This window comes from Nicotiana tabacum, chromosome 16, assembly GCF_000715075.1.
Source record: "Nicotiana tabacum cultivar K326 chromosome 16, ASM71507v2, whole genome shotgun sequence".
NCBI classification, from domain to species: domain Eukaryota; kingdom Viridiplantae; phylum Streptophyta; class Magnoliopsida; order Solanales; family Solanaceae; genus Nicotiana; species Nicotiana tabacum.
Window position 1 is genome coordinate 10,410,736 of NC_134095.1, and position 15,569 is coordinate 10,426,304.

Here is a 15,569-nt window from a genome sequence, read left to right on the forward strand (position 1 = left end):
ATTTTGCTAGAGGAACTGTTCATGTTTCTTCTTGAATGAGAAGGAAGAAGCAAAAAACCCTACGGTGAAAAACAAAACATCACGTCGTTACCCTAGCTGACCCCTCTCCGTCACGCCCCCTCCAGTAAACCACCAAACGACCCTTCAACCACCATCCCCTCACGTCCAAAGCCACCATCAACGACCACCTGCTGAACCAGCAGAATCCGGCGACCATCGTAACCCTTCCACCTCCGCCAACCAGTCGCACCCTACCCCCACGCCTCAGCTGCTATCTAGCAGCAGCTATTGCTGCATCCAGCAAACGAAAACCACCCTCAACCCTAACCCAAAACCACCACGAAAACCACCAGTCCGTCACCTTCCCCATCACCCTCCTATCGTGAAACCCCCATTCCCTCACGTCGGACCCCAGCTCCTCGACCTCACGTCCAGTGACCATCCGAACTACCAGCCCACGACGACTTCTTCTCCTTCGTCGTAACAAAGAAAAAAATAGTCCGGCGATCCTCCAGTAAATCCGACCATCGCTGCTTTCCGTTCAGCCCCTCACGTCCAAATGACCACCTGAAAAAACCAGTCTCAGCCGTGACTCATTTTTGGTCCGTTCGTGTTCGAGTTTCTGGCGCGAGCTATTCAGTCTGAGCTCTGACGACCTTCTCCATGGTTGCCCGTTCGAGGTTATCCGTCGAGGTCAGTGTTGAGGGTTGGTCCATGGCTCTATCCGTCTCTGTTTGTTCAGGTTAGTAAACTTCGAGCATTAGACAAGGAAATGTTATGGAATGTTCAAAAAATGCAATATAGAAATTGGTATGGTAATTTTCTGCCCATGTTTCACCGTATGCATTTTGTTCATTTTTGCGTTGTGTTATTCTCGTTTATTTGATGTCATTTAATTAAGTTGGGCTAGTTGTTCTATGACACGAGTTTGACGTTAATTTGTTCGTGGTCCTTTGCTTAGTTCGTTCGGACAAAATTAGCATTAGTACTTGTTGTTACTACTCCCGAAACACTCATTCGCTAAACTCATTTTATTAATTTTTTGACAAGTTATGAGATTTTAGTTGTAAAGAAGCCGTAAGGTTTAGTATTGTTAAAGGCGTAAAAATGGCATCCTTCTAAAAAAATAAAAAATAAAAATAATAATAAATAAATAAATAAATAAAAAACGAGACTAGCTTCGCCAAATAAAAATGTACACATTGCGAAGCCCTCACAAAATATATGTATTAAATACTTAGATTCCGGGACGGGCCGTTTAGCAAATTTCACGGCCCTACCCCAAAATAATAATGCGCTAGTTGCTTTAGGCGCGCCTTTAATAATGTTATCTCCCTAAACTCGGGTGCACATTTATGTGACCCAAATCCAAATCTCAACGGAGTCGAAATATGTCTCTAGTCACGGGCACATTGATTGTGGCGTGGCCCGAGATGCATTTCCATGACGTTGTAAATTCCTTTTAATAATAAATGAGACGAGCCTCGACAAACAAAAATGTAGAAGCTGCGGGGCCCTCTAAATGTATATATATTAAAAAATACTTAGAATTCGGGACATGCCGTTTAGCAAATTTTACGGCCTTCCCCAAAATAACAATACGTTAGTTGCTTTAGGCGCGTCTTAATAATTTATTTTTCTTAATTCGGGTGCACATTTATGTGACCCAAATCCAAATCTCAACCGAGTCAAGATATGTCAATAACCACGGGTGCATTGATGTAACGTGGTTCGAGATATATTTTCACGACGTTGCAATTCTCGTAAAAAATAATAATAAAAGCGGTCAAGAGTTTAAAACTTGCACATAGGTTTAACATGTACAAAATCAGATAATCAAGCCAAATATAACAGTTGAGCGACCGTGCTAGAACCACGGAACTCGGGAATGCCTAACACCTTCTCCCGGGTTAACAGAATTCCTTATCCAGATTTCTGGTACGCAGACTATAATATGGAGTCATTCTTTTCCTCGATTCAGGATTAAAATTGGTGACTTGGGACACCCTAAACCTCCCAAGTGGCGACTCTGAAATAATTAAACCAATCCCGTTTCGATTGTCCTTTAATTGGAAAAAACTCCCTTGCACCCCCGCGGGTGCGGAAAAAGGAGGTGTGACAGGTATAACAGGGACCACAGAAATAATAAGAGGCTACCAATTATAATATTACTTCGAAATTAGCATGAATTAACTCTTACTATAATAAATTGTAATTTATTCCACTAAAAAAACTGCAATTGAACTTCTCAATATGAATTTCAAAAATTCAATAACACTTATTTTAACTCCCCATGCTAAGATCTCAAATACCAGTTAATTAAATTAAATTACTGAAAATTTAATTCAATCAACTAATTAAATCCTTTACAGTTCCGCTTAAAACATTTCATGTGACAGATACAAAATCCACCGGTCGGGTTTTCACATGAAATTTATAAGCTTACAAGAAGGGATATCATCAAACTCAAAACCGAGTCATAGATTTTATCAACTAATTATTATTCACAAATGTTATTCGTTATTGTCCAATCTGTTAGGCATACACTAACTCTAAATAGAGTCGTACCTTTTGATAAATCAAAACAATAAACAAATTACATTGATCATAATAATTATATCAAGATTAGGAGTATAAGCTCATTTAATGAATTAGAGAAAATATTTTATATATTCAGTACAAAAATATCTTTTCTCTACTTGGTCCGTTCAATATATACTGAGTATACTAGCATAAGAAGTTGGAGTAAAACTACTCTCATAATCAAGACAAATTATACTATAATCTTGTGCTACAATCATCAATGTATCTTGTCCAACAATATCATTGATTGTGAACGTAGTTTATTAATTATGAGAACCAACAATTTAATCTTGTGTGCATGAACTAAGACTCCATATACTAAATTGTTTACTACATAATTAAAAGGACACACATGTAACAAATGATCTATTTAAAATAGTACTTTTTGAATTGAATAAATTAAATAAACAATTGTTCCATAAAGAATAAAATATAATACTATGTCTAAACTGTATAGTTAATAGTATATCTCAACATTTGTAACATTAATTCTCATATTTCTCAATTTGTGCCAAGTGAAATCACATATCATTTAAAACCACTTATAAATTTAATTGTTATCCAATTTTAAGGGTAAACAGTTTTATATATCAATTTTTTACGTTTTAATATAAACTCTCTTGTAAAATGGATGATGCTATTAAAATGATATTTATAATTGGTCATATAACAACTGAACCTCTAAAAAAGATGGCAATTGAAATTGCGTCGTGAATAATTGAATTTTAGTAGCTTTCTTACTACAAGTGTCCAAAATGAATTAGATGAGTTTTTTTTATAGCTAACTTCTAATTACTTCAAGTAAACACAAATACGCAATTAGCTATTTAATGACTTTGTATTTTCAATAATGCCTAGTTGGGCGAGTTTGAAACTTGGAATTCAAGTGTCCTTGACCAGGAGGATCTTCTGTATTTCCTTATCAGTTACGTTGTAATTTTGATAAAAATAAGATAGTACTAATAGTCGTCAATATGAAATCTTATCTTAGGAAATATGGCACGTCAAAAATAATTTATGAAATCTTTGAACAGAAAAATATAAAATAAAAATCGGAACAAAGTATGCCACGGGGTCTAGAAAACGCTTGTACCCCAAAGAATGTGATATCGACAATCTGCTATCGTCAATAGAAAATAAGGCAAATAAAAGGATAGATTGATGCACAAAGCATATTTTAAGATCGTGCCTCAAAGAAACGTAATATTGACAGTTTGCTATCGTCAACAGTGGAGATTTTTACGGCTCGAACCCGTGACCGATATATTAAGCAAAGACAACTATACCATTGTTACGAGGCTCGTCTTCCGATCTTTGAACAGAAAATAAATGCAATTTAATTGGCTAAAGATTTTTCGTTTACGGCTTGCAGTTGCCAATACTCTCACAACAATAACAGGAATTATCCAATACGACTTTCCACTTCCCATTCTTTGTCTATACAAAAATTGTCATTTTACCAATCCTCAGTTTCACCAACCGTGATGCTAGCTCCATCAACTACCTACTAAAATCTGCCACGTAGACAAAATCAAGGGCAGAATAGTACTTTGAGTGAGCAGAGTACAGATATTAGAATCCTCTCAATGATTACACAACAATCCAAAAAGTAGCATCAACAAGTATGGCCATAGCTTGAACCATCAAAATCACATATATAAACAAGCTGCAAATAAGTTTATCAAGAAAAAACAAAACACCCAGATAATAAAAATTCAATCTTTAACCTCATCACACCAAAATTTCAACTTTCTTGAATCTTGTTTTTGTGAGTTGTAACAGAGGTTTTAGATTGTGGGGTTTGAAGATTTTTTCAAGATTTTGGTGGAAATCGAAGATGTGGGGTTTTGGGGGAAGGTATTATTGGGGAAGAAAAGAGAGAGGGAAAGTGGAAGGAATAGTTGTGGTTTTCGCATGGATGTCAAGTCAAGATCGACACCTCAAAAACTATGTTGATCTCTACTCTTCTCTTGGATGGAATTCCCTTGTTTGCCACTCTCAATTCCTTAACATGTATGCTCCTTTTTCTGTTTTTAAGCTTAATTTTGAAGTCTTAATCCCAATTAAGGATCAAATATTCATAATGAAATATGATTTCCATGTTTGCCTGCCTTCATTTCTTTGATTTTGTTCAGTTTGAACTGTACCTAATTCAAACAATCTTTTTGTGTGTGTGTGTGTGTGTTGGGGGGGGGGGGTTGCTGAATTTTTGGAAAATAGTGCCCTTTTTGTCTTTCTTACGAGTATTCTGGAATTTGCCTGAATTAGTTAAAAGTTAGGTTCTTTTATGGCTTTCTGATCATTAGAAGTACATCATAAAGATAGACTGTCAGTCAATTTAGGCTGGAGACAGCTTTCCAGCAGTGTAATAACAAATTTAGGCTGGACTTAACTGGTTTTCGATGAACTTTAATAGTGAGAAATGGTGGTGCGAAAATTGAACTTAAGGATTCCATGTTTAGTAGATCTCGGTTAATATTGAGAATTGAACTCTGGGTTGTGGAAGTGAGGTTAGCTTATGTTTTTATAACCTGAATGTAACTTGTTCTGGTTTTCTAGTACCATCTTTATTGGAGCTTTCCAAAAAAATTTGTCGGAGATTTCTGTCTTGTCTTGTCGGATAGGAATATAGTATAGTGGCGGATGTAAATAACGTAAATCAAATTTTGGATTTTGTTGGCTCCTTAAGTTTCAGATAGGAGTCAATTATATGTGTTGTACATTTTCGCGACCTCTGGATGCTCATTAATGAATTGCTTTTATTACTGATAAAGAATAAAAGGTGGCGGATTCTAGGATAATCTCAAGCTTACCCTTATTCTGGACTTCTAGTTATATATTTGTTGGTGTTCTCAGTATGTTAGCTGCTTCTTTCTCATGCGGTCCAACTTTTAGAGAAAGAGAACTTTCAATGTAGACTTATGGGATTGTTACTCATTAATCTTGCAGGTTTTTTCCTGATAAAGCTGCAGCATTGGCAGCAAATATTGTGAATGAGCTTGTTGAGGTAAGTCCTATATGAAGTTACAATCTTTTTTCTTCTATTGTAAAAGCGGGTATTTTATTGATAATGTAAAGCGAAAATGGAGATGTAAAAGCAAAACTACAAGAAGAATAAAATGCAAGGGTCTGCAAGGATCTAGTTTACATATAGAAAAATCTTAATAAGGACCAAAAGAATCCACAAACTTCACCAGCTCTTCAACTTCTTCTATAACTCTTCTTCCAACCAAAAAAATTGGGAGTCCAAGGCATTTGAGGCGGTAAATCCATGCTCCACGCACGATAAGGATCATTGGTGGGTTGTGAAAACCTTATTATATGGATAATCTTCTTTGAATTTCATGGGACAGTGATAGCTCTCTATTTCTCTCCTTCAAAAACATCTGCGTGATAAGGCAACTTGGAACCTTTTTCCAGATTCTGTGTCTTCAGTTTTCCAACATTCACTCCGTCTAAGCAGGCAATGCCATCATGAATCCCATATGATGCATGTTAACATTATGAAGTAGTCTCGTTCACCCTCTCGGTGAATTATCTTGCATCAGGATTCGCTGGTATAAACTATTCTCTAGTTTTCCAAGTCGGTTTCCAAGGGAATGACCTCCTGTTCCACTAGTATCATATAAGGATGTCACAGAGTGAAAACATCTCTTTTCCAGAAGTCTTGAACCACTTGGAAGGAGATAATCGCCATTTGCTCCATCAAAAATTGAGGCTGTGGTGAGGAAGTTCTACGAGAGCTGCGTCAAAGAGGCTAACCGCAAAGTACTTTCTTTTGTGTCCAATATGAAGTAGAAAGATTTAGACCTGACCTTACTTCTATAGACTGCACGCCATTCTGAATTACGGCCTCATGAGAAACCAATTAGTCCAGATTTCAGTTGATTTGAAACGCAAGCTTCTTGCTTTCATGAGAGTGTGTAATTCAGGATGAACCTATCTCAGAGAGGAGTGGCCCAACAAGCAATCTCCCAATAGTCGGTGCAAGTCATCACCAATTTTATAACTAACATGTTTTGAACTCCGTATATTTCTGATAGCCATGTCTTTGTCCGTGTTATGATTTTCTAATGACCACTTTGTTATAATGTTGTATGTGTAGGAACTAAAAGTTAGACCATGCCCTGTTGTCTTTGCATCTTTTTCGGGTGGACCAAAAGCATGCATGTATAAGGTTCTCCAGGTAAGCAACATTTCTTTTGAAAATTATTTGAAAAATGTAATATGATAATTGCTACCCATATGTACATCAATACATACAACATTTTTTTTTTTTTTTTTTTTTTGTGTGTGTAGCGTATTCTACTTGGAACAACTAATTTTATTATTCTATTTTTTATCACAGATAATAGAGGGCAAATGTGAAGAACATGTCAATCTGGTAAACTCCATTATGTTTTTCTCTCATCATGTTTCTGTCCTTTCCCAATCTATAGATATGATTGATGGAGTCCGCTACAATGAAACAAGCTTGGGCATCGACTTAGTGTTTAAATGTCAATTTAGTTCCATTCCATGACATGATTTATGTTTTCAATTTTTCAAGCTTACTGTACAATTCTATCTAAAAGATTCTTGTACACCAGGAACTTCGTTTGCCTATCATAATACTCTTCTTTTTCTTTGTCACGATTTGGTGGCCTTATCTTCTAAAAGCTTATGTTCCCTCCACCACCCCTGTCATAATTGAGATAGTCCATCGCCTTATTTTTTTAAGTAACATGATAACAGTGTCAGCGATATCTGATCCGATTATTTTGTTTAATTTGAAGGGTGAGTTTCGACTTGTTAGAGACTGTCTTTCGGGCTACATTTTCGATTCTTCTCCAGTTGACTTTACTAGTGATCTGGGTACTAGATTTATACTACATCCAACAGTTCTTGGAATGTCACGTCCTCCTCCCCTAGCCTCATGGATAGCAAATGGAATTGCTTCCAGTTTGGATGCCCTCTTCCTTAGAAGATTTGAATCACACCGCGCCGAGTTTTGGCAGACTCTATATGCTTCTGTTGTAAGTGTCTCTCAGCTTTGATTATGTTTATTTTTGTTGCTTTCTCCTATATTTCTGCTTAATTTAATATTTTTCACAGAGCACGGGAGCTCCGTATCTCATTTTGTGCTCAGAAGATGATGATCTTGCTCCCTATCAAAGTATTTGCAATTTTGCTCAGCGTCTTAAAGATTTGGGCTCTGATGTCAAACTACTAAAATGGAGTAGCTCCCCTCACGTAGGTATGGTGTTAATCCTGTGGAAACATTCTTGCTTCATGTACCTGACATGCAATCTGGCATCTGCCATTTTAAATCTATTGGATATCAATAAATTTTAAAAAAAAATCCTAATTTCTTTTGTGATCGAGAAATCCGTCTGGAGTCGGCCCTTTGGACCAGCCGCATTCTTCAAAACTCGGGGATGATGGGACCGGTCCTCTACCTGTCTCCACTTAAATACTAGAGTTAGTTCGCCTGGCACAGGGCTCGAACCTATGACCTAGTCACAAGTCCCTCAACCTTTGGCAATTGACCCAACCTCGGGGAGGGGGGGGGGGGGCGCTAATATTACTACACAAAGAGTCAAAACTACCCCTATTGTTTGGTAAACGGTTTACATTTACCCTGTGCCTATCTATCAGTCCAAAAATAACATGATGTCTATCTATAAGTCCAAAAATATACAATATGTTATTTTTATTAATGAAAATACCCCTATGTTTAACGGCAGACCAGGTCGACCTTCAATTAATGCGTTGGCATCTTTTTACTGGGCCACATGGCACTCTTGTCCCGGAAACAAAATATAGGTTTAATTCGACCCATTAATCGGATCCGACCCTAGTTTTTGTTACTCGGGTCAAATTAACAGCATCTTCATCCACAAACAAATCTTCTGGATTCCTCAATACGGCATGAATCACTGTCACCAAAAATCCTACTGCTACACCAATGAACAAAAAATTTAAAATTCCTGTGAACCAAACAGCAATTGCAGAAACAATCACGAGACCTAAAATCACAGCTAGAGCGCTAATTTGGTGTGCCCTATAACTTGCACTGAGTGACCACTGACTGCAACTGGTCTCATGACGCTATGAAAACAATTTTCATATGAGATTCTGTTTTATTGGTGAGCAACATCTTTATCTTGCTTCACTCCCAATCCAACAAGAGGAGGTAAAAAACATTTTCTTTGTTAATTTGTTCTGCTCATTTATGAACAGAAAAAAGATTTACATTATTAAAGAGGAAAAGGATATGAAAAAAAAAAATAGAGAGAAGAAAAGAGAATGGGGACATCATGTTTCTCACCTGGAAAGTCAGGGAAGAGAAAAAAGAAAAAAAGGAGAGAGAGTCGAAGACAACAGGGTCGCCGGTAGCAGTTTTTCGGACTAATACTCTATTGTGGTCTTTTTAGGCGGGTAACAAAAATAATTAGGGTCGGATCCGGTTTATGGGTCTGAAATTAAACCTAGATTTGGTTTCTGGGACAAGAGTGCCAGTAAAAAGATGATAATGCATTAATTTGAAGGCCCACCTGGTCTGTAGTTAAACATAGGGCCCGTATTTTTAATATTAAAATTAACAGTGTATATTTTTGGACTGATAGATGGATGAAGGGTAAATGTAAACCATTTACCAAGCAATAGGGATAGTTTTGACCCTTTGCCGATATTACTGTATTTGCTATTTAGATTCTGATAATTAATGTCAGTAGAGGACCAGAGCATGACCCTCGTGATATTTTATCTTTTACACATTAGTAGGAGGAGAAAGAATAGAACTTCAGATGAAATTATATAGTAATGGCCTGTAGATGTTGATAGTAACGTGCTTAGGAAAGACTGAAAGACCTAGTTTCAAGAACTGGAGTCACATATATCCACAAGAATCTTGTATTTCTGTCCTCAGGCTCTCTTTCCGTACTTCCCAACTTCCATAGCAGTCTTGTTGACATCTCCAGTTGATTTTCCATTGCAATCCGATCTCTGTCTCTCTCAGCATTTTCTGAGATCAAGCATATTGTTTCATGGAATTGTTAGAGAAATCGACATTTAACTAGGATTCATCAAGTTGGAATCAGATAGTCCGGCTCTCTTTCGGTACTTCCCAATTCCAAAGCAGTCTTGTTGACATCTCCGGTCGATCTTCAATTGGAATCAGATAGTACATTTCCGTATTATATATATGCAGGTTTTAAAGCTTTTTACAGTCTTGTGATTTTGATGAAACTCTTCTATTGTGGCTTGCGTCACCCAGGTCATTATCGGTACCACCAACTTGAATACAAGGCTGCAGTGACTGAGGTTCTTGGAAAAGCTGCTATGATCTATTCTCAAAGAATTCGTCAACTTGAAGGGGAGAAGATGGGGTTGGAAGGATCACATGATGAAATCTCCGAACCTCTAGGCAATCTTAGGCAAGCCGCTGCTACTGCAAATCAAAGCTTCCAGAGAATTGCTCTCGAGTTGAACGACCACTTCTTTGTACCGAGCTCAGTGGAGTACCACGAGGGCAGTAATGTTGGGTCAGTCCAGCATGAACAGAAAGAACGATACATTCCTCTATCGAGCCCACCAAGAATTAATGCTCATGGTGTTCTTGGTCAAATTTTATTTGATGTGTGTGTCCCAAAGGTTGTCGAAGACTGGGACATAAGGTCATCATCATTTCCATCAACGCGGAGACATTCACCTTTCAATCCTATGAAATGTATTCGTCGCTCAAGGTTGTAGGATTTGCAGCTTATGATCTTAGTGGGTGCTATATGAAGAGAAAAATGACATGGGGATTATGAAGAATACACAAACATGAGAATGCAATGGAAAGAACATGATAATGACTCTCATCAGGAATTGAGAGGTTCATTACTTAAAATCGGCTAAACAGTGACCTAATTTTGGATAGAGTTTGATGTGTAAAGACAAATTTACCTAGTGTTACTTCTTCTAAACTTGTCATGTTCATTTATTGCATTACTCTGGTTGTACAGAATTTTTTACTTCGCTGATGTAGAATATAAGACAGGCTAATCCTGGGTTTATCTTTGTTCGTTGCAACAAAACGCTTTGTTTTAATTGTATATCATGGCGTTATGATTTTACTGAGTTAAGTTTGGACAAAATGACATGAATATACTAGTTGGTTAATTTGGATTTGGTTGCATGGATTTGACTCTTTTATAAGTAAAAAGACATTAACAGATAACTGTTATAATTATCAGCAAGTTCTTTGCGTAAACAGCAGATAGATGTTTATGGTTTTTCTTGAGTGAACCTGCTCACATATTGTTGGTTCCATACTTGGTCAACTTAAGCAAAACGAGTTAGTATTGATGAATTCTCAGTTTCTCACTGTACAAAATGGCTTCAAGCATAGGTGCATTCATGATTCATGTGGTGCGCAACAACAAGGAGCTAAGGGGTCATTTGGTACGATATCGCATGAGATTAGCTATCCCACCTTTTATATAGAGATAAACTAATCCCACCATTTTATGGGTCGTTTGATTTGAAGACAAGTTATGCTGGGATTAATTATCCTGGTATTATTTCTTATTGATTATTTGGTATGTTGTATTAATCCTGAGATTATTATTTCACTCTTTGACAGATATAAATTATCTCAATGCTATTTTTAATCGTGTGATAACTTATTCCAGGATAAGCAACCAAACAAGTGATAAAGCAGCACTAAATTTTTATTCCATTATTATTTTTACTTATTTATCATGTCAAACGACCCCTTAGTGAAATATAGCCAATACCTATAACCAAACATGAAATAAAGACAATCTCAAATTCTATCCTAGGATTATCATCTTTATCCTTGTACCAAATGACCCCTTATCTTATTCGTGCAATAATGGAGTATTAAGAACTAAAAAATATTTCTTTCCACCAAGAGTAAGGGAAATTTTAGTTTATCAAAATAAAAAAGAAGATTTTGAAATCGCTAAATTGGCGCCTTGCCCAATAAGAAGCTAAGTTCCGTACACTATACAAGAAATGCAGGGGCTAATCTCGGGGCGGGTAGCCGGGGGGGGGTGCGAGACTGAAGTGGTATTCCAACGGTCGACTCTGCTCTCTCTACTATCTATAAGAAATGTCTCTTTGTTAAATCTTCTCTTCTCTATCTTTTTCAATCTCTTGTAACATTCAGAATTCCATTCAAAAAACTCAAAAAGATCAAGAACCAGAAAAGCCAAAATGGTGATGTCGAAGGTCAAATATGAGGAGTTACGCCAACAGCGATTGGAAGAAAACAAGAAAAGAATGGAGGAACTCAATCTCCCTCTGCTTACTCAAGCTCTCAAACTTTCCTCTTCCCCCAAACCTTCTCCTGTACGTTTTTATTCTTTTTTTTCTTCTCTTTTTGCTGTCCTCCCTTTTCGCTGTATTTTCCCAAATGATTAACCCACTTTTCTCTTTTTGTTTTTGTCTATTTTTTTTTTGGGAATTAATAGATGAAGAAGGTGAAACCTAGGATTACCAGAACAGAGCTTGTTTCAGTTCGAAGATCACCTCGTGTTGCCAACAAACCTGCCCCTGAATACAAAGAAGTATATTTTCTTCTTTTTTTCCCCCTTTTGAGTCCGAAATACATGACTTTCTGGCTATGTTTGAATCATATTTTACTAAGTTTATCTACCCATTTTTGGAGTACAGGTGATTTATTATGAAAGGGTGATGATACCTAGAAGGTAACACTTTATTTTAGTTTGTAATGAAAAAGCTTACATATAAATATGTCGTGTAATGCGTTCAATGTTTTGTTTGTTTAGGATGTCCACTCCAAGGAAGAGGGATTTGTCGAATATGGTATATGCTACGGACGAAGAAAGGGCTGCTTCGATAGAGAAAGCAGAGAAGCTTGAAGCAAGTCTTGGACCTGACTATCCTATATTAGTTAGATCAATGCTTCCCTCCCATGTTTCTGGAGGTTTTTGGCTGGTCAGTTTTAACCTCTTATGGTTTTACATACCGGCATTTATTCTAAGTTATCAATCAATGTTTATCCTGCAATTACTTTTTATGTGGTATAATTGTGTTAATATTTTTGCACTGCACTGTCGGTGCATAGAACTTAAATTCTGTCACTGTTGACTCTGTGGGTAGGTAAGTAGCTAAAATTTAGGTCTGAATGCTGCACCTAATTTACCTGCTCATTCAGTTGTATTACCTGCTCATTCAATGAAAAATGCTGCACCTAATTTACAAACTTTATAGGATCCAACATTCAGAGTGCCAAGCTAAAAGTGGAATTATTGTTCAGTTCTGAATGAAATAGGTCCAAATAAGGTGGAAAAATACAAAGGATCCATATAGCCAACCCAACTAGTTTGGGATTGCGGCGTAGTTGATTGATGTATTGATTCATAGAAGTGTTGTCTTTGCCCAAATTTTTTATAGATTATATAGTCCTCTTTGGAGATCGATCAGTTTACATTTCCAAAGAGTGTAAATTATGGGCCAAAAGAGACGTTCACACTTACCTAGTATACTGCAAAAAGATTTTAACTTCTATACACTTCAGTGTAAAAGTATTCTTACTTGTCCATAATAAGTGGAACTAGTTACTTAGAAAATAAAGCAGTCAACTTGCTACAGGTAAGTGAATGCTATAGCTCACATAATGAGTTTTTTTTGCATATCTTGTGAGGGTTTTGCTTTCTTTTCTATAGTTATGGTTAGGTTTTTAAGACCAAACTGTTATGCAGTTACGATAGTCCAATCAATTAGAATGAACAAGGAAGATGCTAATTCATTTGCAACTCATGAATGCAGGGTCTACCGTCTAATTTCTGCAGGAAAAATCTTCCAAGAAGAGATGATACTATCACCTTAATAGATGAAACAGGAGAAGAGTGGCCAACAGTGTACTTGGCCCAAAAGAACGGATTAAGTGGCGGATGGAAGAAGTTTGCTGTGGATCATGACTTGGCTGATGGAGATGCAATTGTCTTCCATTTGATACGTCCTACAAAATTTAAGGTGACAATTCTGAATATTAAGGATGTTTGTAAGTTTGTCATTGAGCATCTTTAGCTCAAATTTGTAATTCTGAATATTAAGGATGCAACATTGTCCTAATAGTATGTTCTTTCTAATTACAACATCTCGTTGACACGACAACAATGAAAGAAACAGATTATTAAGGGGAAGCAATTTGAAGTTCTGAAATGTATCTCTTTTCCTTTCTCTGTAGGCGTATATCATTAGGGTAAACAATGTCAGTGAGAGTGAAAGTACTGAAACCTCCACAAATTAGGGTATATATCTACAAAGCTCAAGCAATGAAGCCTTTCGATATCCAGGTACAAGGACTATAAAGATTCTTTAAGACTTTTTTTTTTTGTTTGCAGTAATATTTTCAGAATATAGTGTATGGTAAATATTGATATGATAAATGACGATATAATTTATCATTCTCAAGCTGCAGACTCTTTAAGACTAACTATTCATACTTGGAATCTTTCCATATATAAACTTCTAATACATTAGTTTATATCAAAGTGGCAATGAAAGAGAGAAGCTTTCCGTTGGATTAAAATCATGTATATGTTTTACACTTACTATCAACTGGACTTGAAAATTCTGAAACTTGCTCCTTATTTTTAGGAAGTTGTCATTTGTCTAAGTCAATAATGAACTTCTGCAATTGGTTTGTTTGATCTGAAGCCAGATTTTCAGGGAAAAGGGCATATTATGTACATCATTTATACAATAGTCTAATGGAGAGATTTATTATGTTGACTTATGACTTTTCATCTTATTCATAATTTTTAAAGATACAACTTGTAAATGTTGACATGTTGTGTTATAATAGTCTGCAGACAACTGTAATTACAGCTAGCTGCTTGAACAAAATATGCTACATATTAGCAATATTAGCAACTAGTTAAAGGGCAGCACGGTGCTCTAAGCTTCCACTATGCGCGGATCCGGGAAGGACCGAACCACAAAGTGCAAGAATAACTATAGAACTAAGTGTCACTTTAGCCCATTAATTGTAGATGTTTCTGTAGGTGGGAGATAGGAAACATGATCTCACATATATATGCTACTAGAGATTATTGAACAACATATAGATGATGTGAGGGCCACTATCACCCCAACCCCTTAACTCTCCACTGTTAAATATGTGGTCACTTTCTTGGTTGTCGTTGGTCATGTTTGTCTCTTCTAATGAACAACTGGTGACTTTTGCAGGAGATGAGAATGTTGCTGCTCACTTTTGTTTCTCTGTCTAATATTTTGTCGGACAAGTTTTAGTACATCTGTCAACAGCACAACAACAAGGAGGTTGATCTAGATTCAGAAACAAGTCATTGAAAAATGAATGTAGTAGTTTAGTTGTTAGTAGTACATAAAATGTAGGGATTATGTTATTTGTGCAACTCCGTTATGTTCCTCCTTTTGACGTGCAAATTGAACAGCTAATGTCATTTTTCTCTTGCGTTCGTCAGTTAGAAAGAACCAGAGGGAAAACTCTAGCTTATATTGATTAGCCTTTTTGGACAAAAATTCAGCTGGTTCCTTTGTTATGTTTCATTTTTTATTCTGAATATTAATTTGGTTGAACACTCGTAAATATGTTTCGTGACAACTTTGTAATGACAAAGTTATATACACACGCTTAGTATAGAAAATGAATGTCATGCAGTAACAAGTTAAGTGTAATTTACCAAAAGATTTGGTGTATTGAGGTTAAAATCGAGAATTAGGATAGAAAGTTAGTAGGTAGTCGAGCATTTTTCTTTTTCTTTCTCTGACCAATATCATTAGTGAACGGTATCACTAACACTTTGTATGTTTGATTGCTATTTTTTGCTTTAGTTTTCTTAATATCTTGGTTGTTGTTACTACTTGTTGTCAATACTTCTTTTCATCTTGTCTTTAACCGAGGGTTTATAGGAAGTAATCTCTCTGCCCTCCTAGAGGAGAAATAAGGTCTGTGATAAAGGATGAAAAGTGCAGGTTTTGAG

General features: G+C 36.4%; 2 protein-coding genes across 2 annotated transcripts; both read left to right on the top strand.

Moving 5' to 3' along the window:
• The first annotated feature begins 4,267 nt into the window (after nt 1–4,267).
• LOC107761413 (uncharacterized) lies at nt 4,268–10,727 on the top strand. The gene is made up of 7 exons (XM_016579956.2): nt 4,268–4,596; nt 5,533–5,590; nt 6,689–6,769; nt 6,932–6,967; nt 7,359–7,598; nt 7,678–7,819; nt 9,842–10,727. Exons 1-7 carry the CDS (start codon nt 4,421–4,423, stop codon nt 10,315–10,317), a joined length of 1,209 nt encoding a protein of 402 aa, XP_016435442.1. The 5' UTR covers nt 4,268–4,420; the 3' UTR covers nt 10,318–10,727.
• Nucleotides 10,728–11,703: 976 nt separating this feature from the next.
• LOC107760576 (B3 domain-containing protein At5g42700-like) lies at nt 11,704–15,175 on the top strand. Its single transcript, XM_016578976.2, has 7 exons — nt 11,704–11,925; nt 12,048–12,143; nt 12,250–12,284; nt 12,366–12,534; nt 13,369–13,575; nt 13,790–13,898; nt 14,794–15,175. The coding sequence occupies exons 1-6, from the start codon at nt 11,791–11,793 to the stop codon at nt 13,850–13,852; spliced, it is 705 nt and encodes a 234-aa protein (XP_016434462.1). The 5' UTR covers nt 11,704–11,790; the 3' UTR covers nt 13,853–13,898; nt 14,794–15,175.
• The last annotated feature ends 394 nt before the right edge of the window (nt 15,176–15,569 follow it).

Excerpts from the sequence above, each read along its gene's own strand:
- LOC107761413 (XM_016579956.2), top strand. The coding sequence starts at position 4,421 with ATGTGGGGTTTTGGGGGAAGGTATTATTGGGGAAGAAAAGAGAGAGGG. Across the intron at positions 6,770-6,931 it reads GCATGTATAAGGTTCTCCAG|ATAATAGAGGGCAAATGTGA; the intron begins GTAAGCAACATT and ends TTTTTATCACAG. Across the intron at positions 6,968-7,358 it reads GTGAAGAACATGTCAATCTG|GGTGAGTTTCGACTTGTTAG; the intron begins GTAAACTCCATT and ends TTTAATTTGAAG.
- LOC107760576 (XM_016578976.2), top strand. The coding sequence starts at position 11,791 with ATGGTGATGTCGAAGGTCAAATATGAGGAGTTACGCCAACAGCGATTG. Across the intron at positions 11,926-12,047 it reads CTTCCCCCAAACCTTCTCCT|ATGAAGAAGGTGAAACCTAG; the intron begins GTACGTTTTTAT and ends GGGAATTAATAG. Across the intron at positions 12,535-13,368 it reads TTTCTGGAGGTTTTTGGCTG|GGTCTACCGTCTAATTTCTG; the intron begins GTCAGTTTTAAC and ends TCATGAATGCAG.